Source organism: Chroicocephalus ridibundus, chromosome 1 (genome assembly GCF_963924245.1).
Source record: "Chroicocephalus ridibundus chromosome 1, bChrRid1.1, whole genome shotgun sequence".
Classification (NCBI taxonomy): domain Eukaryota; kingdom Metazoa; phylum Chordata; class Aves; order Charadriiformes; family Laridae; genus Chroicocephalus; species Chroicocephalus ridibundus.
Genome location: NC_086284.1, coordinates 133,697,321 through 133,724,895, shown reverse-complemented (window position 1 = coordinate 133,724,895; position 27,575 = coordinate 133,697,321). Strand labels below are relative to the sequence as shown.

At 43.3% G+C, this 27,575-nt stretch overlaps 1 protein-coding gene across 1 annotated transcript in view; it reads left to right on the top strand.

The window, feature by feature from the left end:
- The window catches only part of CLCN1 (chloride voltage-gated channel 1), a 68,369-nt gene that overhangs the window by 16,183 nt on the left and 24,611 nt on the right, over positions 1-27,575 (top strand). The window contains exons 2-8 of the mRNA XM_063354109.1: positions 15,126-15,279; positions 15,795-15,926; positions 17,498-17,626; positions 17,730-17,863; positions 18,206-18,283; positions 22,913-22,991; positions 25,823-25,948. Of these exons, the coding sequence (XP_063210179.1) occupies positions 15,126-15,279; positions 15,795-15,926; positions 17,498-17,626; positions 17,730-17,863; positions 18,206-18,283; positions 22,913-22,991; positions 25,823-25,948 (832 nt within the window). The remainder of the gene's footprint in view (positions 1-15,125; positions 15,280-15,794; positions 15,927-17,497; positions 17,627-17,729; positions 17,864-18,205; positions 18,284-22,912; positions 22,992-25,822; positions 25,949-27,575) is intronic.

Sequence of the window (27,575 nt, the reverse complement as noted above, 5' to 3'; positions counted from 1 at the left end):
GGTGAGGCACTGGAACAGGTTGCCCAGGGAAGCTGTGGATGCCCCATCCCTGGAAGTGTCCAAGGCCAGGCTGGATGGGGCTTTGAGCAGCCTGGTCTAGTGGGAGGTGTCCCTGCCCATGGCAGGGGGGTTGGAACTAGGTGATCTTTAAGGTTCCTTCCAACTCAAACCATTCTGTGATTCTGTGATTCTAAAATTGACTCCTTCTGGTAAGTATACAGCAGCTTTAGTTTAATTACTCAGTTCTATGATTCTATGGTTCTAATGAGTTCCACAGAGAAAAGACTTCCTGTAGCCTTCATGCCAAAGCGTGACCCAGTACTTCAACCCGGATGCACTTGCTCGATGCTGTTCTTCCTTTCCCCCAACACTTCCCTACAAGTCAAAGCAGGGGGCTGATAAAAGAGGGAGGGAGTCCAGTGAATGTTATGCTGACTCTCACTGTCATCCCTGTATCAGCAGCCAGTGATAACAGGAAAGGTTATTGCCACAGGGGAATTGTTTTGCCCTCGTTTGTGATGGATTTATTATTGTGGCTGCTAAGAGAACTACTATCTTCTCTCTGTTTACCTTCATCTTTATCTCATACTATTACCAGCGATTGTTTTATGGGAAACCGGCAAGACCGGCTGTGCAAGAAGGTTGGGTGTTTTTGTATGGGTATCTGCATTTGGATGGGGGAAGGAAAAGAGGAAGCTTAGTCAAAATTGTAAAAGATTTACTAGTATAACTTTGATAGTAACTAAGGTATTTAAAAATCTTTAATGGTAGTGATAACGTGTCTGTGCTACAACTTTTATATTGACATCATTTATCTCAGTTAGCTGAGACAGGACAGGACACACTAGTGAAGTCAGCAACCAGTGCCATGAAGTTCATAGGAGTAGTTTATAGCGTTTGTTCTAATAATGGTGAAAGTCTGATAAGTAAGCAACACCCAAGTGATACAGAGAAAAGTTTTATGGTTGCTTACGTCTCTGCTGCAATGAGAAAACACAGTCCATTTCCTCCTTTCTATGCGCGTTCCTGACCCCTTCTTTTCTAACATCCGTGTGGCCATGCATCAGCTGGAATGGAGAGCTGACGTAGCTGAAAATTAATTTTTTGTTGCATCAAGCTTCTTGATCATGGGTTCCGGTACCTAACAAATTAGGGCTGTCCTTTTCAACCAGTCTGCTCCTTAAGTCCTCTAAACCAGTAGTGTGATCACACTCTCAGTGACATCAGTAGATTCTAGGGCCTCAAAGTTGAACATGTATCAGGAAAATGAAATAAATTATTTCTTTCCTTGCATCTGGTTTCCTTACAGATTTCTAGTCCTAGCCATGGCCTCCTGGAGATATCTGTCCATACCGAAGGTCCCTTCTTCTTGCCCAATCCCAGCTCAGGCATACCCCTGATTTGTCCTTGAAACCCTCCCTTTTCATCTCAATCCAAATAATTTTGCTTCATCATCCAGTCCTCTTCCAAAAATTTTCAGCTGTGAGCACACTTCTTCCTAGTTGGCCATGGCTTACATAAGAGGCAGCATTCTTCTCTTGGAATTAGCCAAGTTCAATACAAAACCAGGAGACCTTCGCACAGCCTGTGCCAGCCCAGTTCTACACAGCTCATCACTGCATTTTCTTTCCACCCTTATGATGTCGGTCATGCTGCTGTGTAATAGCATGATTGACAGTTTGGATGTGCAATTATTAAATTTACCTGTGCAACAAGCGATCTACCGGAAGGAGAGGAAGAAAGGCACAAATTACCTACCATGCACTGCCTACCATCTCTCAAGGATGATTTTAGCTGACAACAACATACAGGTCATGGTGCAGGTGACTTATTAGAGAACATTCACCATTTGGAATCAGAGCTCATCGTCTACATATACAGGTAAGGAGCAACTTCCCAGAGAGTCTGTAGATTCTCTGTCCTGGAATAATAATAATTCACAAGCTTAGAAGAATCCCTAATATGTTTTGATCACTAGGGATGAATCTATAGTTCCAGATGTTCCTTAGTCTTTCTACTAAAAATGTCTTCAAGCTGATTACTTCGGAGAATGCTTATGATGCAACATTATTCTCCTGGAAAATAAGAAAGACTCTAAACTTACTTCAAATATTTCATTGACCGTTTGCTAGTTCTTACTGACTTTAGCTGCTTTTGGATGCACAATGCATTTATAAAGTGTTCTGCCTCTCAGCAGCCTAATTTTACTTTTTGCCTCTTTTTTTTTATTTATTAACTTTTTGATACTTGTATACACACTGTGCCTATTTGATTTGCCCTCGTTTATTCTAAGTTTATTCTAAGATAAGACAATCGGATTTCTACCCTGCCAGCAAGACAGGTCTTCCTTTGGAAAGCCATTGAGCATATGCAAGGGAGAAATGATTTAGTAGAGGCTACAGAGTGCTGTAGGATAGAGAGCCACCGAGGGAATTGAGGGTTGCAATTTAAGAAGAGGGGCAGCTGTAGGGGAGGAGCCATCCAAGCTGTGGAGGTGCAGAAACAATCTCCTAGGCAATGGAGTGTAAGCATAAAATTTTAGCAGCTCAGAAGGTCACAGAGTTAATTGGAACCAAGGTCACAGTGTGTGGGGGAGAGTTGTGTATAAACTGTATATTTATTTCTGTGCTTCCTGACTTACATACTTTAAGTTTTCTCTATTTAAAAAAAATAAAATCGAATAATCTTATTTTTGTTCTGGTAAAGATAGTTCTGTTTTGAGTTTTGAAGCCTGCTGATCTTGACCTGAAAGCTCACCAGGACATCTAGTCAGATCCACCTTAAAGTTCTGTATGAGGTGGGATCGATTTATACAACCTAATTTTGTTATCTTCTCTTTCCTCTGATTTTCTGTGTCTTGCTCTTGCTGCTGGATTTAAGTAGTCTCTGCTTGTTCTTTCTGCTCTCATTTCCAAACTGTGACCACACTGTGATGTAAGATAAGACAACCTCAAATGAACAAGTAACTTACATTAGCTACTAACATCAACATAGATATGGCTTTGTTTCATTTGATTTTGGGGTGAATTCACAAAGTGCTCTGTGCGGACTGACAGTTGAGTTGTTTCTGGAACCAAGACACAACCCTGTCCCCTTTAAGACCATTTGGGTTTTCCCTAGTCATGGCATGTAATAATGTCGTATCATGTCATACCAAAAATGTCATCATGTCATATCATGATCCGTTGAAATTTCCTTCCAAGTTTATCTATTCCAACTTCTACTTCTATGGCTTCTTCATGTCACTGTGTTCCTACAAGTATTTATCTGCTTTCAATTGTGAGATCTACTTCTTTTTTTCCATTCTGCCTTTCCTCTGCTAACATCATCATCTCCCTACTTGGAATCATCAAAAGCCGATGATTCTCAAAATCTAGCCTGTTTCTGTCAATTCAGTCTAGTATTAGTTAGTACATGTCCTCTTGAATATCATCATATTATATTGTTATTTCTCCATGATGGAAGCCCTTAAAATTTCTGGACTTTTTCTTTCTACTTCTTACTGTGAACTCAACTCTTCTTTCAAGTGTTCTCTGAGAGTCCTCTGTCATCATCTCTCCATAGCTGGCTTTGCTTGCAATATGGTCCTGTACAGCTTATATTTTTTCTTTTGCTACTGTTCAATCCTTAGTCCATGGTCTATTTCTCTCTTTCGCTATAAAAGCTATCTTTTCTCCTAGTCTCCCTCCCTCTGCCTAACCCTTTTCACAGCATTCTTTCTCTCCCAAAACTCCAATTGCCTCCTGTAGCTCTTTGAAGCTTCCATGGGTATCTTGTCTAATAAAATGTCCCATTCAAGCACCTTGTTCTCATCTACAAGACAGTACCTTATGTCTACTGAAGTTTTTTTTCCTGTTCAATCTTTTTTTGCTCCGTCTGAAGCTAATGCTTGAGGCAAAGTACACTTGCTGTGACTTCTTTCTGTCCTGCATCTCATGTCCTCATGCCCTTCTGTGCTTTCATTGCCTCTTATTGCCTCTGTGTTTATCTCTCAGAGTTTTAGTTACTGTTAAGTAGTTCTCCTTTTGTCACCTTTCTCCTCTTCCTGCTTCAGAACTACCTTTTTCCCTTTCACCTTTACAGTTTCTTGTGTCTCATTGCCTATCTTTTATATAATCTCCTTCACAGCCTTATTGGACTGTGTCCTCTTAAGCACAGAATGTTATTTTTTCTTTATTCTTAAATGTCTGCGTTTCTATTTTGTATGCAAGGTTCTGAGCAACAATAACTCTGCCTCCACAAATTCAGCTCCTTTCAGTCTGGGGTGGTAGAGGGCTCTGTATCACCATCTGCTACAATGTCTGTGTACTGCTGGTGTACACAGTACTGGTGGCAGCTGAAAAATAAGTGTTGTGTTTCATTCCAGAGGAGTCTGCACTTTGGCAGTGGGACATAAGGTTTCTGTACAGTGAGGTTGTGAAGTGGTCTTGATCTTTTAGGATGAATCTGCTAGAAAATCACACACACACACAAAAAGCTCTAGTATAAGGAGAAGACTCAGAAGTTTGTATGATGTCTGATAATTGTGTAGGCAGGGGACAGGGAAAAACATTAAGCTTGTCACTGTTGATTAACAGCACTGGGATTTCAGGTGATAAATGTCCTGGGACAGGACCATGAGAGAAGTGCGAGTCTTCAATCATCCTTGCCCCCATAGTATCAGACCTTTCACTATAAATGCAGTAGGATGGGAAGGCTAGGAATTATATTTTTGCATCCTGAAAAGCATTCAGAAGAAAAATTAAAGGCAGAGAAAGGGAGACCTGAGAGAAAACTGGGAAGAGGAAGGAGAAAGAGATGTCTGACTGGAGAAGAAACCAATCTTGGGTGAGAGTTCTTCTGATTTCTATTCCTTTCTTTTTCCTCATCTAAGACCCTAATTTGGGCTGTAGCTGTTTCATCTGTCTTGAAGATGTCCTGCCTGAAGGAAGTACCACAGAAACACACTTTGGAGTCCCTTTAGGGCCTGTAATATGCAAAGAAAAAATTGGTGTATGAGCAAGTTGTATACCTTTCCTCTTGCGTGCTGTGCGTCAGTCTAGAAACTTTTGTGAGCCCTTTCAAGAGGCTTAGGTGGACTTGAGGAGTCGAGCCATACATACAGGTCATCTGTGTTTGTGACTAGCGCAAGGTGATTATGACATCTTCCTCTTTTTTTACATCTTCCTCCACTTCTGCGCTAGTCTCCTGAACCTGTTGGTAACCTCTCATACAACAGGAGTACTACATTGCGGTGTCCTCAGCCTTAGAAAGCAGGACAGTTGAGCAATAAAGAAAATACATAAAGAAGAACTATGGCAGGAAATTACAGGAAAAGTGATAGGGAAGATTTCACAGCAGCTGCTGGACAACAGGAGTGTAAAAAGGCAGATCTTTTTCAGGATGTGCTCAGTATTCTGTACTTTCGTGACTCTGCTGATCTTAAAACATGGACAAGACAATGGGTAGAGCTGGAACAATACCTTTCATTAGGTCATCTGTGCCAGGTGGAAAAAGTGGACAAGCTGTTGGGTCTACAAGTTCTTTGAGTCTGAAATAGAAGCAGCAGATCTTAAAGCAAATACAAGTTGAGAGCGGCTTCTTTGAATTTAACTAGACTAGTGTCAGTGAGGCTGTGACAAAAGATTATTGGCACCTTGTGGGACAGAGAGGATGTTAATAGTGCCTAGAGAGCTGACAAACTACTTTATTCCTAGGGGAAAGAGGGAGAGGGGTGATTTATAAGCTGTGGAGCATGATAAGGTTAGTGTTCAGAACACAGGAAAAAATGTGACATAAATCCAATATCTCTGCAGATGTTATGTATTTTGTCATGCACTGGAATGGTGAATTTCAGTTCTCACTCTTTACCTTGGTAGACAATATCTGGGTACAGGGATCAGAGGCTGAGAGATTGTTTGATGAGAAATGCTCTCCCACTGGCAATTAGATAAACGCCGGGTCCTTAGCTGGAGATGTCCTTAGAGCTCGGTCCTTAGAGTGTACACATGTACCACTGTGTGCATAATGATCTTCAGTTTCATCTGTATAGTTATCAGTCTACCATTTGGTGCACTGGATGAGGTGTATGGAAAGCATGAGTGAGGGCACAGGGTTATTGTGGGTTGTCTTCTTCACAAGGCTAGTAAAGGTTTGTCGTTCGAGGAGCATCTAGAGCCTTTTGGTGAATGTTGGCCTTGGGGTCCTTCATGCTTTTAGTGATGAGGCGAGTAAGGCTGAGGCCAGTTTGGAGCCTGAAAGGAACAGTTCTTGGAAATAACCTTTCAGGGTAGGATCATCTTATTTTAAGCTATAATTATATAACTATTTTCCATGGAAGTTCCACAACAGTATCAGACAAGACAGACAGCAAGGGTTTGATTAGCTGGCAGCGGGGGCTTCTTTTTTACACTGAAGAAATTTCTGATGTGGTATTCTTGTGCCTCTTGAAAAACAAGAGCTAGGAGCGTGCACTGGGTAAAGGTTCCCATTAGTTTTCTCCAGTGGCTATGATGAGTGTTGTCCTCCAGTAAATGTAATAGTAACTGAAGATCTTGTGCTGTATTACAGCTTTGATGTTTGCTGGGGCTTGTTGTGGTTAGTCTTTAAGTTTTCTATATATCATGTACACTTTTACATTCTATGCAGTTTGTTGTATTTTATACACTATATAGTATACGCTATGCACCTTTTTTTATGTGAAGCTTAGTGACATGGGTCTTCCAAAAGCATCTCAGTAGGTTGGGAGCAGTTAATGTCTTTATGATGGAAATCTATGAGGGTACCCAAATATTCATCTTTGATTTCCTAGACATGGTCACTTGAAACTCTTCTTTAAGGGGGTTCATTACAAGTTTTGTCCTACTGATGGGCCACAGTCTTCCTCCAGAAAACATTGCTTATTGACGGTAAAGTGAGTGCTGGTCAGAATGAAACAGATGAGCCTATATGTTTTTGTAAATATTCAGAACTCACCTGGCCTGCCACCAGGTATGTGTTGTATAGGCTAACAATATCCATATGGATATTATTGCTAATGGGCATGCATATGGATATTGCTAGCAGAGACATTGGAGGAGGTGGGGAGGTGGTTTATGGAGGAAATCAAGTGTGTCTTCCTCTTGGACACTTTCTTTGTACCCCACTCTCAAGAACCATTCAGGCAGAGAAAAAGCAAAATGAGCCTCCAGGAGAAATGTTTTACAGGGGTCTGCAAAATGAAATAATGAGACTACTGTTCTGGACCCAAAAGAAGGGTGTTTTGCCTCTTTATCTCCCCCATCCTGCCTGCAAATATCTTATCGTGCAGCGTGAGAAGCTTGGAAACCATTGTTCTGGAGGGGTGATAGTGTACAAGAGGATGAAGAAGGAGTTAATAGCAGCTGTTTAGTAACTGTGTTCGAGTCATGCGGGGTCTTCTTTTCTTATACATAATTTCTAGGATCTTGAACTCACTGCTTTTCATTGGTTCATAGCCATAAAAAGACGCATGGCTACATTCAGCACACTGACAGTACTGGGAGGTGTCTCTAGACCATGTTGCTGGAACATGCTTCTCATTCCTGTCGCTGGCTGGTAGCTCACTGGTGTTGGCTGAGCTCATTGCTTTTTTGCCTGGCTGAGAAACAAGTGGCAGAGTGGAGAGAAGAAGCTGTTGAGTGCTCTAGCCTGTGCAAAAGTGAGCATCAAGAAGAATAAGTTTCTGCATATACCACTAATTGAATACCCACGGAACAATCTGGTGACATTCTTCAAAAGTGTAAAGTGTTCCCCATAAGGGTATGTGGGAAGGCTGCGATTAAACTGCAATGCTCAGCAGTTTACAGGGATGCCTGACTTCTCCATTAGGGCTTGCTGCTTCTCTTGTGGACCACAGACTTAGAAAAATTGTCTCGGGACTCTGAGTGTGTACCTATCTTGTTCTACCTCACCATAGTCGCTGGCATCTTTATGATTGTCAATCAGTCTTTTGGACGCCTGGTATCTGGGAAGAAAACGAGGAAACCCACTGAATTTTGTTCTCACTGCAAGTATGGCTTGCCCAGGATGGGGACGTGTGAAAGAAGAGATCCCCTGAATAATCATTTCTGCTTCCTCCTATCTGTTTTCTGTGTCTGTACTTCTAGCTCTGTCTTACCACCTTCTTTCCTCCTCCCCCCTCTCCCTTCCCTCTCCTTCAGGAGTTCCCCTCTTGACCACACCTGATATTCAATCCCGTCAGAGTTAGTGCCTTTTGCTGAGATCAGACACGGCACTGGGGAATCATGTGGCAGAGGAAGGTTGCTATAAATATAGTTAAACCCTGCGATCACTGCCTTTGGGCAGGAAGGGCAGAGAGAGGCACAAGAAGGAGGAGGAGGAGGGGCAGAGAAAAAGTGAGTGAAGGAACAGAACAAGTCAGAGTGGTTTGAGGAGAGAAAGAAAGGAAGGAGGGAGCAGAGGAAAGTGCGGAGGCCAAGCTCTTGGCCAGAACATGAGGTGGTTCTAGGTAAGGCCCAGAGAGGCAGCTCCGTTGCAACTAAGCGTGAGGAAGAGTAGAGGCATGGAGAGCTCAAAGACCATGACGCAGAAACCCAGATCGAAGTCAGCTTTGTGGGGGGGCACACCGCAATACGACTATGTCTGCTTTGAGAAATGCACCCGTTACGGGATACCTGTGGAGGCAGGACGCGAGGCCGGGGGGACAGGGGACGACCTGCACTACCTGGAGAACTCCCTCAGCTACCCACAGGTAGGGCTGGACAACTGGGACATTTGTGGCAGCACAGGTCTCCCTGGGATCACATAACCTCTTGGGGCTCCCAGAACGGTGCTGGTAGAGCACACATCCCTGTCCGTTCCCAATCCTACCAACTCTGCCCTTCGTTTGCTGACTCCCAGGTCAGGCATTGACTTTCACGGTTGTACTTACATCCAGGAGGGCTATCAGCATTTTGAGTCAGGGGTCATTTTCACCTGCCATGGACACAAAGAGAGTTAGAATGGGCAAGCTGGGATGGGGAAAATCAACCAGGCCATTAATGTGTTTGTAACAGCAAAGAGAAACTGCAGCTGCCTTCATCTGCATAGTGATAGTAAGTAGAGCAGAAGAGTGACTATAACCAAAGAGAACAGTGATGTATATAGATGAGTATCTATCTGCATAGCTGTACAGAGGAAGTCGTGCAGAGCTCTGTTATGACTTTTCTTGGATCAAAAAGCCCTTCTTGGTCACAGAACCATATTGATGGTTTTGGTAACTCTTAGGGGAGCTGTAGGTAAGGGATTTTCTAACCCTTAAACTTGACCTGACTCTTGCTCTAGTTCATACAAGTGGCAGTTTAGAAAAATATCTGGGACACGGATGTACTCTGGTTATGGCTCCTTGTTCCATTATCCTCTGTATCTCCTCTACCTCTCCTTTTAGGACAGCCTCCTGCAAAGGGGAGGTTCTATAGCAGAGTCCTGGTGTCTTATTTCCTACTACTCTGCTCAGACTAAGCTGACTTAAGAGGGCTTTAGAGCAATGAAAGATCCAGTCAAATGAGGAGGGAGAGAGCACGTGAATGTGAAATTCATACAGAGTGGATGTTTCTCCATACATGAGTGCAAACTGCCTTGCATGAATACTTCTGTGAATGATTGGGGGATGAGGGAGGGGATGCATTAATCATCTCCTGAAGACTTGTGATTTAGTGATAGGAGTAAAGCCACATTTGCCACCAAGAAAATCCCTTCCAGTAGATAAGCATCCTTATGAGGATTACATATGCCACACTGCAAAAGATTAGAGAATCAGTTCTATGGCCATATTCAGGAATTTCTCTTCCGAAACTGCCTAAAACATCTGAGAGTTTGCAAATGTCTCCTACACTAAACCCTTCCCAAACCCACACGCTGGATGATTTGGAAGCAGCAGCCCAAGTGGGAAGGTGTATGGACAGAAGTCTGACTGGAGCAGTTTGTGCTGTATTTGCATTAATGCCAGGCAATAGTTTGGCCGCAGCAGTGATGCTGGCAGGGTGAGCGTGGGGTGGGATTTGATGGAGAGGTGCGTGAGCCCAGCTGGAGCTGAGCTCCCCCAGGATTCAGCCTTTGGAGACATCCCACCCCCATCAGCCGTGCCCGAGTCCCTGGCTGGCCGTTGGTTGAGCGGTGACGGCTTTGCTGGGAGGATGGCAGACGCCTGCCGCATGGGGTGCTAGTGGAGCAACGCCTAGGGCTGGAGAGCTGAGGTGGGCAAAGGAAACACACCTTGTGCTACGTGAGTTGGGGGCGGGGGGGGGGAGCTGTGGGGTGCAACCTGTTTCTCCAGTAAAGCACATCCAAAACCATCCCAGTTCACGTGCATCCACCCGATATGCTAGGCCCCACCCGTCTAAAACCACTCTGGCAAGCAGGCACAGATGACACAAGGAGGCAACACAACCCACCTCGGCGCTCTTCCTACCTGGCATCGGAGTGTGTCTGCCCTCAGATCCAGTGTTGTGCTGGTTGATGCATGTAGATAGACAACGTCACGCACAAACAAGCAGGCCACCAAATGCATTCCTGTGCATACCTTCAGGCAGTAATGTCTCCCAGCAAGCAGGCATTTGTGAACAAGATTTGCAATCTAAAAAGCAGACAGCCGTATTTATAGATTTACTGAAAAATATGCCCTAGAAATACTTTCACATGAACAATCACATACACATGCGACCGTATGTTTATGTATGAAACTTTGCGTGCAGGCATATTCTGGCAAAAACAGGCTTGCTGTCCAGATGAATATTTTGCTAGCCATTCACACACATGCATATAAGATATAAATATGCATGCTAATGTACACCTTGCACAAAGACGCACACTTGTGTTATTAGCAAGAAAAACAACCTTCTGCACATGTTTTCGTCCATTTCCATGCAGAGTAACCATTAAGATTTCTTTCCCCACTGTCATGTGAAAAAACACGTGGCAGAGAGAGATTTTGATTCTGTTGTGCCCTTGTCTTTTGCCTTCTGTTTTATATGTAGGTTGGAAGCTATTTCAGACTAGCTTTGTGATTTGTTTTGGTTTACATAAGCCTCAGAACAGTGAAATCTTGGTCTTTGGCCTGGGACCTTCAGATAATTGATGGTGAAAAAACATAGAGTGGTTAATAGATAATAAAATAATAATAGTACTGGGATAATAATAGTAATGTATATGTAATTTTGAACGATTAAGATAACAGTGGGTATATGATAGGTTATGTAATATACGTGGATAAAAAAAATATACTTTCTCATACACTGTAGGGTTTTGTATTGTTTTCTTTCTGGATGAGAAAGCAGCTACAGCTGGTGAAGTATTTATAAGCTGTGTTACTCAGGACTATAGAAAGGATGTTTGTGGCAATACACAGATGGGTGTAGTGGGAGGGATGTGTAATAAGTAAATGGGCAATGCAGTAATACAGAATAACAGGCTCACAGAAAGATGTAGGTGAGAGAGGCCTCTGGAGGTCTTTAGCCCAAGCCCCTGCTCACAACAGGGCTGACTCGAAAACTAGGTCAGGTTGTCCAGGGCCTTGTCAAGGCACGTTCTGAACATCTCTGAGACTGCAGATTCCCCAGCCCCTCTGGGCACCTGTTCCTGTGCTGAACTACCCCCAAGAGGGAGTGGATGCGGACACAGTCTCCTTTTGCACAGACTTTCCCTTCTTGCAAGTTACGTCTTTTTCCTTTTGTCCTTCACTGTGCCCCTCCAAGAGGTATCGCTCTGATGTTTCTCCCCAACCCCCCTCTCCCTTCAGGTGGTGGGACTGCTGTTAGATCTCCCCTTTGCCTTCTGTCCTTCAGGAAGAACTATTCTTTTCTTGCTGGCACCCACCCCTCACGTGTGCCTCTTTGAATCTGTCTAAGCAGTTGAGCCTAGACTTTTTACTGACATTTACATTTATTTATGAAGTGAGTTTTGTGAGGTTTCAGCTTTGAGACCAAACATGGCTACTCTTTTGTGATCCATCACAAAAAAAACCCAGCAACAACAAAAAAAAACCTAAGGAAGATCATTTCAGGAGCAGCAGGATGGCTACAAGGTGGGAGTGAGAGGGGTGAGCAGCAGAGCCCAAGGCTGCCTCAGTGGCCAGGAGCAGCAGATTAAAACCAGTGTGCACTGGCAATGCTGGGGGAAGGGATTTCAGGAGTGGAGTACGCTGTGAAGAACATGTTGCTCAGTCTGAATGGCATGGGAAATAGCTTTTCACTGTGAGATGAGGGCAATTTTATGCAAGTGCCGAGCTCTCAGAAAATAGCTCCCAGAAAAGCCTTGAGATTGCGGTGCTGTACATATTTTTTCCCCTGAGATTCTGTGCAGCTTTTCCTCCATTGTTCAAGCAATGAAGCTTCCCCATCTTTTTTTTGGAAAGACAAACCCTGCTGGTTTGCAGTTAAACATTAATAAATGCTGCCTCCCTGAAAATGAACTTTACTCGGGTTATACTTTCTCTCCCTTTCCCCCTCCTTCCCCAGCAGCATTTATACCTTCAGCTGGTTTTGCACCATTATCACGTTCTCACTCAGCATTCAGCCAAGCTGGGCATGATAGTACCTTTTTTGGCTCAACCCTTTAGGTGGTAATTGATATATTTTAACATTCTCTCCAGTTCTTCTGGTCCTCGGAAACCCGGTGTTCCTCGTGTTAGAGAGGGAGCATCAGAAGAAGGAACAGTCTAAGTCCTCCTGTGTTATATTTTTAGTTTTATATGTCTTCTAACGGAGTGGATATTTCTTGTCTAACCTAATTTTGCTTTAAGGTCATCCTCTGATTTCTGGATTCTTTCTCTCTCCCACAATCTCCTACCATTTTAAATAGTGCCAGAGTCCTGGAGAAGAAAAGCACGTATATGAGGCATTCTTTAAGAGACTAACTTGTTCTCCAGGACAGAACGTTCATTTTTGCATCCGGAGACTAACTCCTTTTTTCCCACATCCTGAGTGCACCGTTTTCCAGCCAGATAGAAGCGGTGAACTAGGATACCGTATGAGGACTTTTACCATTCGTGCTATTATATTGTCATGCTGTTCCATCTGGGCAGTTGGAAGACTCTAATTTGAACATCATACTGGGCACGGATTTGAGTTCATAGTTTGGATTAAGCTGTATTTGATATAAACCCATCCCTCATGACTATGTAAAGGCAATGAAACATTAGCTGAGGTGATGTGAAGATGCATTTGTCTAAAATCTGCTGGTACTTGGTGTTTCTGGCTGAAATAGGCACAGTGAGAGAGAAAAAGGAGCAGTCTGCTATTTAGGACTGGATTCTGTATGCGACACCTTACCTTATATATGAAGTTCTTCAGCCTGATGTTTCACTGTCCTGTCCATATTATGGGGGTCAGAATGTCCATTCCTCATTCCATGTCTGCATTCCTTAATTTGCCTAAAGTGCGTTGATAATCATGTGGTTAATAATTACATTCAATTTGTTGGCTTCCAATACAGTGATGAATGGAAGAATACTTTCAGATATTCAGATAGCACAAGTTTATTTAAGAGACAGTAGGTAAGCCATTTTAAGAACTGGATGATTTTAAAAAGCCTAGATATGTGTTCTGTGAAAAAAACACTAGGGTTTTCGAAGGGAGCTAATGCACATGGTTCAAGTGTCTCTCGAGGAATATGAAAATAAATAAACTATTTAGGACCTTCAGTCATATATGTTATGTGGAAATATGAATTGGTAGAGCACTGAAACAAGTGTCTGGAGAAACTAGGGAATTTCCACCCTTAGAAATGTTTAGGAGTTGCCTGGACAAGGTCTTGAGCAGCCTGATCTGGCTTTGGAGTTCCCATGCTGTGTGCAGGGGCTTGGATTAGAAACTTCCAGAGGTGCCTTCCAGTGTAAATCTTTCTGTGAGTCTCTGAATCTATTTGACCTCAAGGGAACAGGAGCGAAATCTCCTGTGTCACTTCAAAAGGCGGAGACACGAAGCTGTCAAACTGAAATGTCTCCTAAGCACATGGTATGGCTTTATATCTCTCATATGTCTTGTCATTCTCCAGCTGAAGTGTCTGATTTTGCTGATCAAAGCATTGCCCACTCTCCTTCTGCCACTCAGAAAATCTTAGAGAAGCAGATGGGGAAGAAGCTGGGGAGGAAGCAGAGGGTCACCTTCTCACAGGTGAGAAGTGCCAAGATCACAGGCCACGCATCAGGTGGTAACCTGACCTCAAGTAACGCCAAATCTGGTTTATTGAAGGACACGTGAAGAGGAGAGGCTTATTCTCTGCTTCTCAAATGCGCACCTTCCACACCTATACTCTGAAAGAGTGAGGTAGGATAGCTGCTCTTCAGGGAATCTGATAAACAAACAAGGGGGCACATCCAGGATCCTCCAGGCTCCCTTGAGATCTCATTGTTGACAAGATGGTACAACTGCCAAGTTCACTACAGGTCCATGTCTGAAATGTCATTGGTAAGCGCAGGTAGCTAGTTGTGAATTGCATATAACCAGTTGCATTTCAAGATTAGTGTCTGAAGACAAAGACTAGATTAGGCAGGTAGGAAATTCAGAGGAACTGGAGATATGAGAGGATTTGGGTAAATAATGGGAGGAGGTGTGCAGTACCCTGTGGTATGTCCGAGCTGATGCTGCTTCTTTTCCTCTGCAGGCACCACCAGTGGCTGTGTGCCCTGTTAAGCATTCCTTGGCAGCAGGAGGAACAGATGCAGGGCGTTCCTGCAGCCTGTTTGATAGTGTTATACCTCTTGAAACCTTCAGAGATGTTCTACAGTGCTGCTGAGATCTATGAGACAGCCCTCAGGGTGGCAGCCTCATGTGAACTATTTTGACCTTCTTCTGTATCTCCAGAAAGCTTGCTCAATCCCTTCAGACCACAGCCAGCTCTTTCTCAGGATGTTAGAAAGCAATTAATATTCTGTGATCATATCTTGTATGCCCAAAAAGGAGATTTAAAAGATTTTGGAAAGAGCGGGAAGAGGGAAACAGAAAAGACAAGGAAAAAAAGACGAGCTGCATCTGTATAAGTGTTTCTGTGTCTCTGTCTCTCTGCTTGGGTACATTTGGGCTTGCACCTCGGACTGTTAGTAGATCTGCCTCTTCCTCTCTAATGCTATTTGTGAAGGAGCATTTGCCTTACCTTTCCGTTTTGATATCTCTTGCTTTCTGCTCCTCTAGCTTTATGGCCAATACACAGACCAGATACCCGACTTTGCAGAGAAGGAAGCAGCAAAACTCCTGAATAAGAAGCAGGCCCAAAAGAACAACGAAAAACCTCTGAAACGTGACAGTCAAGTAGAGATCAAAGAAGATCACTATTCGAAATGTCAAGGTAGGGACAATTCATCTTTCATTGCCCTATGTCCAGATATTGGGTAGACCAGCCAGAGAGATGGAATTTAAGCAAGGCAAAAAGAAAAGAAAATTGTGACGGGGGAGAAGAAGGGAAGGAAGGAAAAGGAATCACAGTGGGTCAAAAATATTCTTTTATGTAAGCTTTCATCTTAGGAAGAGCCAAGATCTGTTTGGAAAAAAGACCAGTCCCAAGTTAATAATTTTTTCCACAACAGTTCTCTGTAACAGGAGGAAATGGACTTTCTTGTGTTAGATTTTTGCTGCTAGTGCACAAGATGTTAAATTCCACCACCCCCATCCCGTTTTTTTTTTTTTTTTTGAAACTGCATAAGGTTTTGCAGAGCTGTGTAAGAGAGGGATGGGTAACAGTCCTTCAACACGAAGCCCATGATGCTTCCAAATAAACTTCAGTTCTCATCATAGGAGAGGAGAGACAGACACAGGCTTCATCCATGTTCCCTCAGTTTTTCTGGTTCACTCTTCCCTCCACAGACTGTGCTAGACGCATCCAGAAATATGTTACCAAGAAGCTTGGAGAGGATTGGATTTTCTTGGTTCTCTTGGGTCTGGTCATGGCGTTGGTGAGCTGGGGAATGGATTATGCCAGTGCGAAAAGCCTACAGGGTGGGTCCCATTCAGGTGTTGCAAAAACACACTGTAAATGACATGAATGTTTTACAAAGCCCAGTGACAATGTTCCTCCTCCTCTAACATCAGTGTCCCATCCTCACTCCTTGCTGACTGAGGATTTTGAAGTACTTGCAGCATAGTAGAGAAAAGGTTAACTGGGGAGAGGTTCTTTAAAGGGATGGCAGGCAAAAATTTGGAAGTAAGTGGGCAGAAACAAAGGCTATGTGTATGATGAGTCAAAGACAAACCATTATTTTGACTCCCTTTCCCTCCTACTCCCTTGAACATGTAGGGGCACAGGGAAGTGGTACCGCGGTCCTTCCTATCATACTGGTTCCCATCCTCCCCAGGAATAATGAGCACATGGGGGAAGGAGTGGGTAAGGGTCTCTTGGATGCCCTCCTGACACTGTTTCTGCTTTTTATCCGTTATTGTTCTTGCCAATTTTCATTTGTACAGTGCCATGCAGTTTCCTGCCACCTGGCCACATAGTGCTGTCTCCTTTGGCTCTTTTCACAAAGATCTCCTAATCACCGTCTTATATCCCTTCCCCACATTTTTCCTGCAGTCCCTCTCCCCTTTGCCAGATGTAACAATTACAGGACCTTTCAGTCCCCCTGCCGCTCATCTTGGTGCATGCACACATGCACAACATTGCCCACATTCTGTTAACTGCTCTGTTCCTTTGTCCTTACCCTCAGTGTCCCATTCCTGGCCTGCATACACACACCAACCCTTTCCTCTCAGCGCTCTTGGCTGCTGATGTCCACCAGGCGCTGGCGTTCTTCAAAGCTCCCAATACTCCTTCGGCCCAATGTTCCTCCCTCTAGAGCTTCCCCATCTACCAGGCATCTGGCTTACTCTACCAGTCTCAGAGAGCCCCTGTCATTTATACTCCCTTTAGGGTTTTTTTTTTTTCATTCCCTCCACCAAGTCTCAGCCTCCTGCTGTGTGGGGAGCCAGCTCAGGCTGGCTGATGATGACCTGCCCAGGAGCTGCAGTTCAGTTTGGGTTCTCAGCAGCTCGTGCTGTTGCACCTGGCTGAGCACTGGTACCACTGCTGTTTTAACAGTTGGCACAGCTCCCCTCATGCTGCTGCTCTAAAAGACAAATCATAATCAGCCTTTTAAGCTATTTTTTATGAGGGAATGATTTTTTCATGTGACTGAGATAGAGGAGAGAGCGCTAGCTATTGGTGGACCACTTTATTGTCCCTCAGGACCCACTTAAGGCCCTCAGGCTGCCAAATGAAAAGACCATGTACAGTGATTCATCTTCACAACTGCATGTAACATACCTCTCCTTACACCACATTTTGGTGCAGGTGTTAATAGTGTTTAAGAACAGAAAGCCATTTTTACCCATTCCTGCAGAATGCCTGTTTTGTTTGGGAACTCGTACTCAAAATGTAACAAGGCTTGTCTTAGAAAATGAGGATTTTAGGATGCTATTTCTCAGGGAGATTTGGTATGGGTGGGTTTAGCAATTGTGTGATTCTTTGATGTCTACCAACTTGTTTGGAGCAGCTGTGGTTGCTGACGACTTCTTTGTTTGTCTGTCCACAGCCTACAAGTGGATGTACAGAGAGCTGCACCCGAATGTTCCTCTGCAGTATCTGGCGTGGGTCACGTACCCACTTGTTCTTATTCTGTTTGCGGCCATTTTCTGCCACCTCGTCTCTCCACAAGCTGTCGGTGAGGGCAGAAGGCATGGCAAGATCTGTTTCTGTCTGTCTCGTTTTTCTCATGCCATTTGCCTGCGGGTTTTCTTCATCCCCTGCTCTGCTGTTGTTTTCAGGGTCTGGAATCCCAGAACTCAAGACCATTATGAGGGGAGTGGTCCTCAAGGAATATCTCACTCTCAAAGCTTTTGTGGCCAAAGTTGTGGGTCTCACAGCTGGGCTTGGAAGTGGCATGCCTGTGGGGAAAGAGGTAAATATTGCTGTTTTCGTGTGCAGTAGGTCTGGGAGGTAGGAGGAGTTGTCTGTGGAAGAGTCTATAAATGTTTTCTTTCTTCTGCCACCATTCCTCTTAAAGCTCTGCTCTTTCCAGCAACACTTACCTTCCATTGGCCATTTTCCTTCCGCTTTGAAAGGTTTGATATAGAAAACATCAAAGAACTGAACTCAGGTAGTCTTTGAGAGGGAAAAAAAAAAGAAGATTGGAGGACTGCCTGAGATGGGCAAAGAGAAATTACGAGTGCTGCAATGTCTGAATGGCTGTCAGTAACCAGAGGGTAACCCTCTCTGATTTCCTTCTCCTCTTCTCTTGCAGGGTCCTTTTGTGCATATTGCCAGTATTTGTGCTGCGGTACTCAGCAAGTTCATGTCAATCTTCTGTGGTGTGTATGAGGTAAGGCACATGTCTCTGCACACAGCTCTTCCACAGGCTGAACTCCTAAGGCACACAGGATAGTATTAGTAGGCCACAAAAACACAGAGGAAACATATGGACTGAAGTTCACTGTACTGCTATAGAGCAGTAAAATACAAGCCAAAGAAAATGGTAGTGGGAGGCCAGATATACAGTCAAATAACTGCAGGACCACCAAAGCTACCTACCAATTACACAGAGGCTGGTTAGAAATATTCATTGGACAAGTTTTCAATCTCATGATGCTGATACCTTTGCACCGTAATCACCGTCTGTATAAAGAAGTAGCTGCAGACGAAGATCAATTTGTCTTTAAGCCAAATTTATACAGCATTGCTAATTATAGACACTGACACTGTCCCCAGGCTTTTGCTGTTGCAGAAGAGCCTCTGCAGGCTGATCACTGTATTGACTAGTTGTATAAAAAAAAAATCTATTAACTGCATATATAGCTAAATGTAGGAACTGCTTTACACACAGGCTCTTACCAGAAACTGGCTGTGTAACACAACAATGGGAGGTGCTGTTCTACTCGAGTAGATCCTGTCTGTGCATAAGGACCAGGTGTCACTGCTGAAGACCAGCTGACAGTACTAAAGACTGCACTAAAGTGTGTAGAGCCTGCTATTTGTAATAGCAGTGGCTGAATCTGCTGCTGGCTGTTGCTTTGTTTCATTGTTCTGGATCCTAACCCCCTTGCTTTGCTCCCTCTAACCCCAGCATGCCCTTCTCTGGCTGCACTCTCTGTTCCAGAATGTGCATAGGCAGTTCGACCTCCTGGTGGCGGCTTGCGCAGTTGGAATTGGATGTTGCTTCGGGGCTCCTCTTGGAGGCAAGTGTCTTCCTATATGTGACATTTAATGTACAACTCATTTAGCCTCTTGCTGTGGGATTTCCTGCTCTCAGGAAAGGTTCTCCACAGATACCTCTTCCACTCTAGCAACACAAGTTCTTCCTTTTCACATGTAACTGGTGGCAGTGAAAGAAGGTTAGAGGAAAAGTAACACCTGTTAATGTGCTGATTTCTAATGATGCAGCTTGCTCGGTCCCTGCCTGCCGTGGACATTGTTCAACCTGGAGAGCACCAAGGGCTGTCCAGAAAGTCAATAAGCCTCGAGTAGAGAACAGAAGTTAAAAAAAACCTTCAAGTAAGGAGTAGCAATATTTAAGGGCAAAAGATGATGGCAAGTATGACAGGAAGTGATAATGTGAACAGGAAACTACTGTACGGCCTCTTCATCAGTGGACTGGAGATCAGAAATATCAGTGTATAAAGTTTTGGGCTCCCCACGTAAGAGAGATGAGAAGGGCCAGTAAGATGATTGGGAGGTTGGAGTAATGGTATATGTGGAGAAGTTAAGGAAGCTGGGTTTGCTCAGCCTAAAGGAGAAAAGGCTAAAGGGGGATGGTCTAACTGATGTCATCAGCCACCTAAAGGTGTATTTTAGCAAAGATTGAGCCAGGGTCTTTTCAGAGCAACGCAGTGCAAAAAGCAATGGGCACAATGTGCACCAAGGGAAATTATGACTGTATCTAAGGAAAATATGTTTCCCTCCCCCAAGGGTGTTCAGCGCAGGCACAGATGCCCAGAGGGTCCAGGGAATCTCCACCCTTGGAGATCTTCAGCACTCACCTGGACAAGAACCTGATCCAGCCTTGGAATTAGCACAACGCTGAGCAGGGAATTGAAGGAGACACCTCCAGTGGTCCCTTCCCACTTTTCTATGATCCCGCTGTGAGGAGAAATGTGGCAATTTATCTCTGTCCCCTCACATTTGTACTAGTCTTCTGATTCATGGAATTTCCTTAAACAGCACATGTGCCAGAGGTACATGGTAACTTCTTCCTAGAACAGTGGAAATACATTCGTAAATAATTTCTCTTAAAATGTTTTCCATTCTTGTGCCTTTATTTCACTTTCCCCCCGTGCACTGCCCTGAACCTCTCCCCATGGTTATCGTGCCCAGAAGTTTAAGGCATTTTTGAAATGCAATGTTTTTTTCTAAGTTCACTTTGTTTCTTCCATGCACTACTTTCCTGTTAGTCTTCAAATAGATGAATTAGTTAGTTAGCTGACAAATGCAACGTGGTCTTGCGTCAACAATAATAATGATCTTTACTCTGGTTTGCTATTAAAAAAAAAAAAAAAAAGGAAGCAACATAGTTTGTCAGCTACAAATTAGAAGCTCTTCAGTTGAGAACTTGAGAAAAGATGTGCCAGGAGGAAAATCGGGTTCAGCAAGAGAGAAGCTGAGAGCTGTGTATATGTGGCAGTATAGCATGTTGGAGACAGCCTGAGCCGTAGCCTGAGACTTCAAGGCAAAACATGTAAGTCCGCCAAAAACCTTGAGTGAAAGCAGGTTCAGAACCAAGGGTTAGACCACAGTCAGGTGGAACGATTGACAGTATATAGGAGAATGGGACCTCTCTTAAGAGTAAAAAAAGATGAAAAAATCCCAAAACAACAACAAAAAAACCCCTTCCATAAGACAGTCTACAGTTCTTGTTTCTTTCTCTGTACCTGGAATTAATATAGTCTCAGAGACCACACGACACTTTGTACATAGTTCGCTAGGAGAGACTAGAGAAGAAAAGAGAAGGCTGAAGGGGGAGTGGTCTAATTGCTGTCTTCTGTAGCTAAAGGAGATGTTAGAGAGACAAAATAGCCAAACGCTTCTCAGAGAACACTGAAAAGACAAGAGACAACAGGCACAACTTGCAACAAGGGAAATTCTATCTATGCATAAAAAACCCCTCCCCGTGCCCCAAAGATTGTTCTGGGTGGCACAGGTGCCAAGAGAGGCTGTGGAATGTCCGCCCTTGGAGGAGCTTAGGGCTCACCTAGCACCTTGATCCTGAGGTCCCTGATCTAGCTTTGGAGTTATCTGAGCTCTGAGCAGAGTTGGACAGGAAGCCCTCAGAGGTACCTTCCAGACTAAAACATGCTGTGAGTCTGTGATAACATTGTAGCACGGGAACAAACTGAGAGTTATCTCAGCTTTTGTAGCCCTAGTTGGGTTCCTCTTATGGATTCACATCAAATTTTCGAATGTAATTTCCATTCCCTGGGAGTCATGTAATCTTTAGCTAACCCTAGTCCAGGATACAGCTTGCAACTTCACATCACGTTGCCCTTGGTGTACAACTTCTTGGTGCTGTTGTTGGTGAACACCACCCTGTGTATAAATGAGGAGCCCTCAAAATGGATTTGAAAAGCCAATTTAGCCCTTGACAAGAAAAAGGTGGCCAGCCTACTTTTTCTGAGTGCACTCTGGTACTCTTTGATTGTCTGTTTGTTTTGGTCTATCTGGCTACTCCTACACCGCTACGCAGCATCAGCACTCTGACACCGGGCTGGGTCCTGGGAGATGCCCCATGCCACAAGCTGTTCTCAGTGGTTGCCCTAGGTCTTTCTATCTTATACTGTTCTTCAACACTGTCTCATCAGGCTTTGCACCTTCAAATAACTCCAATTACCTCTTGCCATACTACTGGCCATGTTGCACGTACCCTCAGTTTCAAGCTGTTAATCACGGTGCTGGTGGGCTGTATAACATGGCCCTCCCACTTTGAAGTGAACCCCATCCCTGCTCTGGACATGATTATGTCTTAAGGCCACAGGGGCACTAATAGGGCCCAGAAGTTACCTAGGACAAAGCTATGGATAAGGACACATTGTTCTGGCCCATTTTTGTTGGGTTGCGCAGAGATAGCCTTGAGACACCTTTTGGTTGAGGCTCTATCAAAGACCTGCTCAGGTTAACAGGAATTCATGACCTTCTGGCCTTAGAATTCACCCCAGCCACTCAGATTCCTATCATAACACAAGACCACCCTTTCTCAAAACTCTTGTGGGAGATCTAACAGGCTACTTTGGGAACACGTGGTAGTAGGAAGTACCAAATACACGGGCTTTTGACACTGGTGTATTACACACCACCTAGGATTTAGACAAAATAAAATAAAAACCTATCTGCTCACCTTTCACCATCCTCAGGCAGTTCAGGGCCAAACCTTGGAGAAAGAGCAGAAGAGCACTTTCTCCCTTTCAACAGCTCTATGTCTTCCGCAACTGTCTCAGGAGAGGCTCTACCCTTCCATTTCACTGTTTTCACCAGGACAGCACGAGGCTGGGTGATCTGGTACCCACTCACCTAGCCAGGGCGACGGGACACCTGGGACACGCATGTACCTTGCGCACGCAGACTCATAGGGTGGGTTTTTTGAGACACATCCCCTGCCAAAGTAAAAGCAATGAAGTAAAACATACTTATGCACCCTCCACCCTCTGGAGTATTTTCCACAAGACACCTCTTCTACAGTGACAGAAATGTGCATGTTTCAATGAAAGATGAGATGCTGCCTCCTCCATGTGTCTTGAAGATGTGATTCCAGGTACATGCCTGTCTTGTGCCAGGTCTTGTCTTTTGAATATTTTGAAGCCATCCAGAAGGGAGAAATAAGATAAATATAGCTATAACTCTGAGACTGGTGGACAGAGCTGGGTGACAGCATGTGGCCGTACCTGCCAATTCTGTTACTCACTCTCTGCTTTCTTTCCTTCTTTCTTCTGTTTGTCTGTCTTCTCTTTGTCTCTTTCACCAGTAGCAGCCATATTATTACACGGATGTCCTGACTGTGGGTTGTGCTGTGGGGGTCGGCTGCTGCTTTGGGACACCACTTGGAGGCAAGTGGCTGTTCTGTTTCCTTTTTCTCAGGTACCTAAATCCTCTCCTGCCTAGTCCTCTTCTTCTCTCCCCCTTTCCTGCACCATATTCTTGATCTGTCGTCTACTTTGAATCAAGAAGCTTACCTTTAGCGTTGCCAACCTCCCCAGCATCTCTGTCGCAGTCTTTTTTCCACATGTTGTCAGCCTTCTGGAGGCAAGAAGTGGGGGACTGTCTAGAACAGTAGTCTCAAAATTGGGGTGTGCATACCCAAGGGGGTGCGTAAAATGATCCATTGGTGTGTGGGAAGGAAATACTGGAATTTCTATTTTTTTTTTAAATCTAAAAAAAAAAAATAAATTAAGCTTCACTAACATTCAGTATATGCGTTGGCAGTGGTGCCCTCACTCAGTCCATGATGGCCACTTGCCACATCCAGTGCATGAGGTGTCCTGGGTGTAGAGCTGTTCACAACGTGGAGGGTTAACAGTGGTGCCCTCACACATTCCCTTGCTTTCAGCATATTGCAATATATTGCAATCAATACGTACCCACTTAAGTGGATTTATGGGTTATATTAACTAAACTAACCCTCACAAAACGGACAAGTGGCTTAAAAAGATTCCTGCAAAGAGGGCGTGGCTTGAAGATAATACTAATAATGCAAGCACAGACAAATGACAAGAAAATGGCAGAGATGACACTCTCCTACTCCTAGTACAGGCTCTTTATCAGCCACATTACAAGGCACAAACAACGACCAGCTAATCAGGTCTGACAAGAAGCTGGCCAAAAAAAAATAATCAAATTCATCAAAGGCTATTTTAAATATGGATTTACATCCACTATCGTTAACGATGAACCTCACCCTAAGTGCATATTATGCTTTGAGAAGTTAGCTAATGATGGTATAAGGCCATCAGAATTAGCAAGACATTTAAAAGCTAAGCTTTCAGAGCACGAAGACAAACCTCTACAATTTTTTCAGCAGTGTTTCAAGCTACGTGATATCCAATCCAGTACTTTACAAAATTTCACTGAACTTCATGATAAATGTTTAGAAGCCTCCTTTGAGGTTTCTTGCTTCATAGAAAAAGACAAAAAGCCACATGCCGCTGGGGAAACACTTCTTCTCCTGCCACAGTAAAAATGACTGCAATAATACGCAGAAAGCAATACGTCAGCAAGCACTCTTGGAAGATGTGTAGAAAAAAAAAAAACAACCAAAACAACAGAATCACAGAACGGTAGTGGTTGGAAGGGACCCTCGGATAAGATCTGGTTGCTGAAGGTTTGAAGAAACAAGTATCCGTACAAATTGCACAGTGTGAGAGGCTTGCTATGCAGCCAGATGAAAGTACAGATGTCTCTAACATGTCTCAGTTTACGATATTTGCTAGGGTCTGTGTTGATTGTGAAATACATGAAGAGCTACGTTCTGTGAGCCACTAAAGGAAAGATCTGCCCGAGAAGCTATATTCTCAAGAGTAAATGACTTCTTTAATACGAATGTTTTATGGAAAAGCTTTGCAACTGTAACAGCCTGTGAAGCAACTGCTTTGACTGGCATAAGAAAAGGATTGCGTGGTAAGGTTACCCAGACAGCACCACACCTGAAATTCAGTCACTGCATTGTCCGTAGGCAAGCTACTGCAGCAAAGAGATGGGAGCCAGACACGCACAAAGTGCTACAGGATGTCATCGATGTGGTTAATTTAATAAAAAACAAGACCTTGAAACAGTAGAATGTTTACAATACTTTGTAATGAGATGGGAAGTGACCATGGAAATCCTTTGTACCATCCAGGCATTTGCTGCTTGTCTCATGGCAATGAGCATTTAAGAGTTTTTGACTTTAAAGAACAATTGCACTTTTTTTTTTTTTTTACAAAAAGACGAGTGTTCTGAATTTGCTGATGTTTACTGACAAGCATCCGTCAGTAGCATGCTACCTAGCAGTTATTTTCAAAAAAATAAATATACTTGGTGTGAAGGTGAAAGTGATGTTCTAACTGCTTTTCAAAAGAAACCTGTGGAGACTTTGTGATTTTGTTGACAAATACAATGTGACCGTGTCACCTACAATAACTCTCATACACGTAGACCTAAAATACTCGGAAATAGAAATTTCTAACCGTTTAAAAATCTTCCAGATTAAGAGTTTCAGTGGGGTTTGAACGCAGTTGTTAAAGATACACAAATTCAACACCTTCTGATTAGTTTGCAAGAACAACTGATTGACATCAGGGAAGATGGAAGTTTACTATCCAAATTTCAACAAAAGCCTTTGCGTAAGTGGTTAATGGGATTGAAAAAATAGTATCGTGATTTAGTTAGCATGGCCAACAATGCATTTCTTGCACTTGCATCTATGTATCTTTGTGAGATATATTTTTCAGCTATGACCGCCAGGAAGACCAAGTACCAAAATTAACTGAATGCAGAACCAGACCTTTGAATCATTTTATCACAAAGTGTTAAACCAAAATTTTCAAAAAGAAAGAATATCAGTATTTTTAGTGAGAAAAAAAAAAAATTGTGCCATTAATAGGTATAACAAATACTTTTATAAAAATTTTGTTTATTTCATCTTTATCTTGTCCTTTTTTAATTGCTATTTTTTGTGTATGTTTTGTATTGTACGTAATATATTAGTACAGTAGTACTGTTATATAATTTTTAAATAAATACACATAAATTGGGGGGTACCTGCTCAAAAATCTTTTATTGGTAGGGGTGCGTTCTCAAAGAAGTGCGGAGACCACTGCTCTAGAAGACTATTTAGAAGCCTCTCATGCTTCTAACATCACACTTCTGATTTAAACTTTGCTCCCTTTCCTACTCTTTCTAGGCGTCCTTTTCAGCATTGAGGTCACTTCCACTTACTTCGCTGTGCGCAATTACTGGAGAGGTTTCTTTGCAGCTACCTTTAGTGCCTTCATTTTCCGAGTCCTTGCTGTGTGGAACAAGGATGCAGGTAAGCGATGAGCCATTCCTACTCTCTTTGTACAACAGGTCCTCTTATTAATTTATTATTTTCCATCCTCCTCAAAACCACAACCTCATATGATGTTTGAAAATTCTGCCGTGACATGTGAATTCCACCCGTACAGAAGGAAAGAGAAAGGGAAGTATCTTAAGTCATCAATTGTATAACCCAACCTATTCCTAGGCGTGCTGGGGATATGACTGAAAAATGATGAAATAAGAGTCCCCGGCAAGTAAGAGGGACCATGAGGTGGGATTTTTGCCTCTACTTAGCATAGTGTCAAGGCTGCAAACATAGAGGTATCCCATAACAGAAGATGCAACACATACTATGGTGCACGCTGTTGCAATCTGCTGGGAATGCCATGGTCTGCTTTGGTCATCTCTTGATTAGAAGCGTAAAAACCAAATAGTCTAGAAAATTGAGACGATAAAGTGATTAGGAAGGCTGCCGGACTGGCAGGGTCTGACTTAAGGTCCTGAAAACGTAACTGTCTCCGGTAACTGCAAAGCGTGAGTGCAACGTTGGTGCAGAGAGAAATAGCACAGGGCAAGCTTGTTCAGGAGAGCATTTCAGATACCATGGGAATGGAGTTCCAGCTGATGCAGAAGGCTGACATTTCTTTGTAAACTTCTTGCTTATAATGTCTTTATCTTTTATTCTTACAGTTACATCTATTTTATTGACCTGAGTTCCATGTGGGCAGTTCCTTTACTTAAAAATGCTACAACTTATGTCTCTCTTGACTTCACAGGGTTGGATTATTTTTTTTGTGCTAAAACATTATTTGGCTTGAATATTCTCTTGGATATAGAAAGTGGCTACACTTTCTACTTGAATGCGGAAAATGGCTACATCTTTCTTTTGAAACACCGCCTTTTATGGATGGGTATTTGACCATGAGATCTCTCATAGAAAACACACCTTTTTGTTCTTTCCAGAGGAAAATACAAGAAATTCAAAGACAGATGACAGGAGATAATATCCTATCCTTCACTTTGTCTACTCTAGCTCCCTTGCTGATCTTCCAAATCATTAGAAATTAGCGTAATCCTGAAACATCTTAATTGTGGTCCTTTCTTCAGAAGTCATCCAGACAGGTTTAATACCCACTTTAATGGCTCCTTACTTTCTGCTTCATTGACTGTCTGGGTTAAAAAGTTCCATGATCCAACTGTCTATGAAAAATAGTTCATTTCCATAGTTCTGAATTTCCTTTGTCTGTGTTGTCAGTCTCCTTGTCCTTGTATTAAGGAACTAGAAACTCTTGTCTAGCTAAATCATTCATTATTTTATGATCTTTTATCATGCCTGCTCCAACTTATCTTTCATGTCTTTTCTTGCTCATTTCCTTCTGAAAGTTACAAGCCTGCTCTTTTCAGTCTGGGTTCATGTAAGGGATTTTTTTAGGTCCCCTCTCTGATGTCTTCACAATCTAAAGTTTTGCCGATTCACGGAAGATATGCACTCAGTAGATAAGTGCATGTCTTTATGTTAGCTTCCTGTATGGCTACTGTTATCACCCAGTAAGAAAGCCTTTCTATGAGGTAGGTTAATGTACTTGAAAGTGGAAGAAATTGCCTTCCCTTGATGTGCGCTATGTGCATCTACCTGT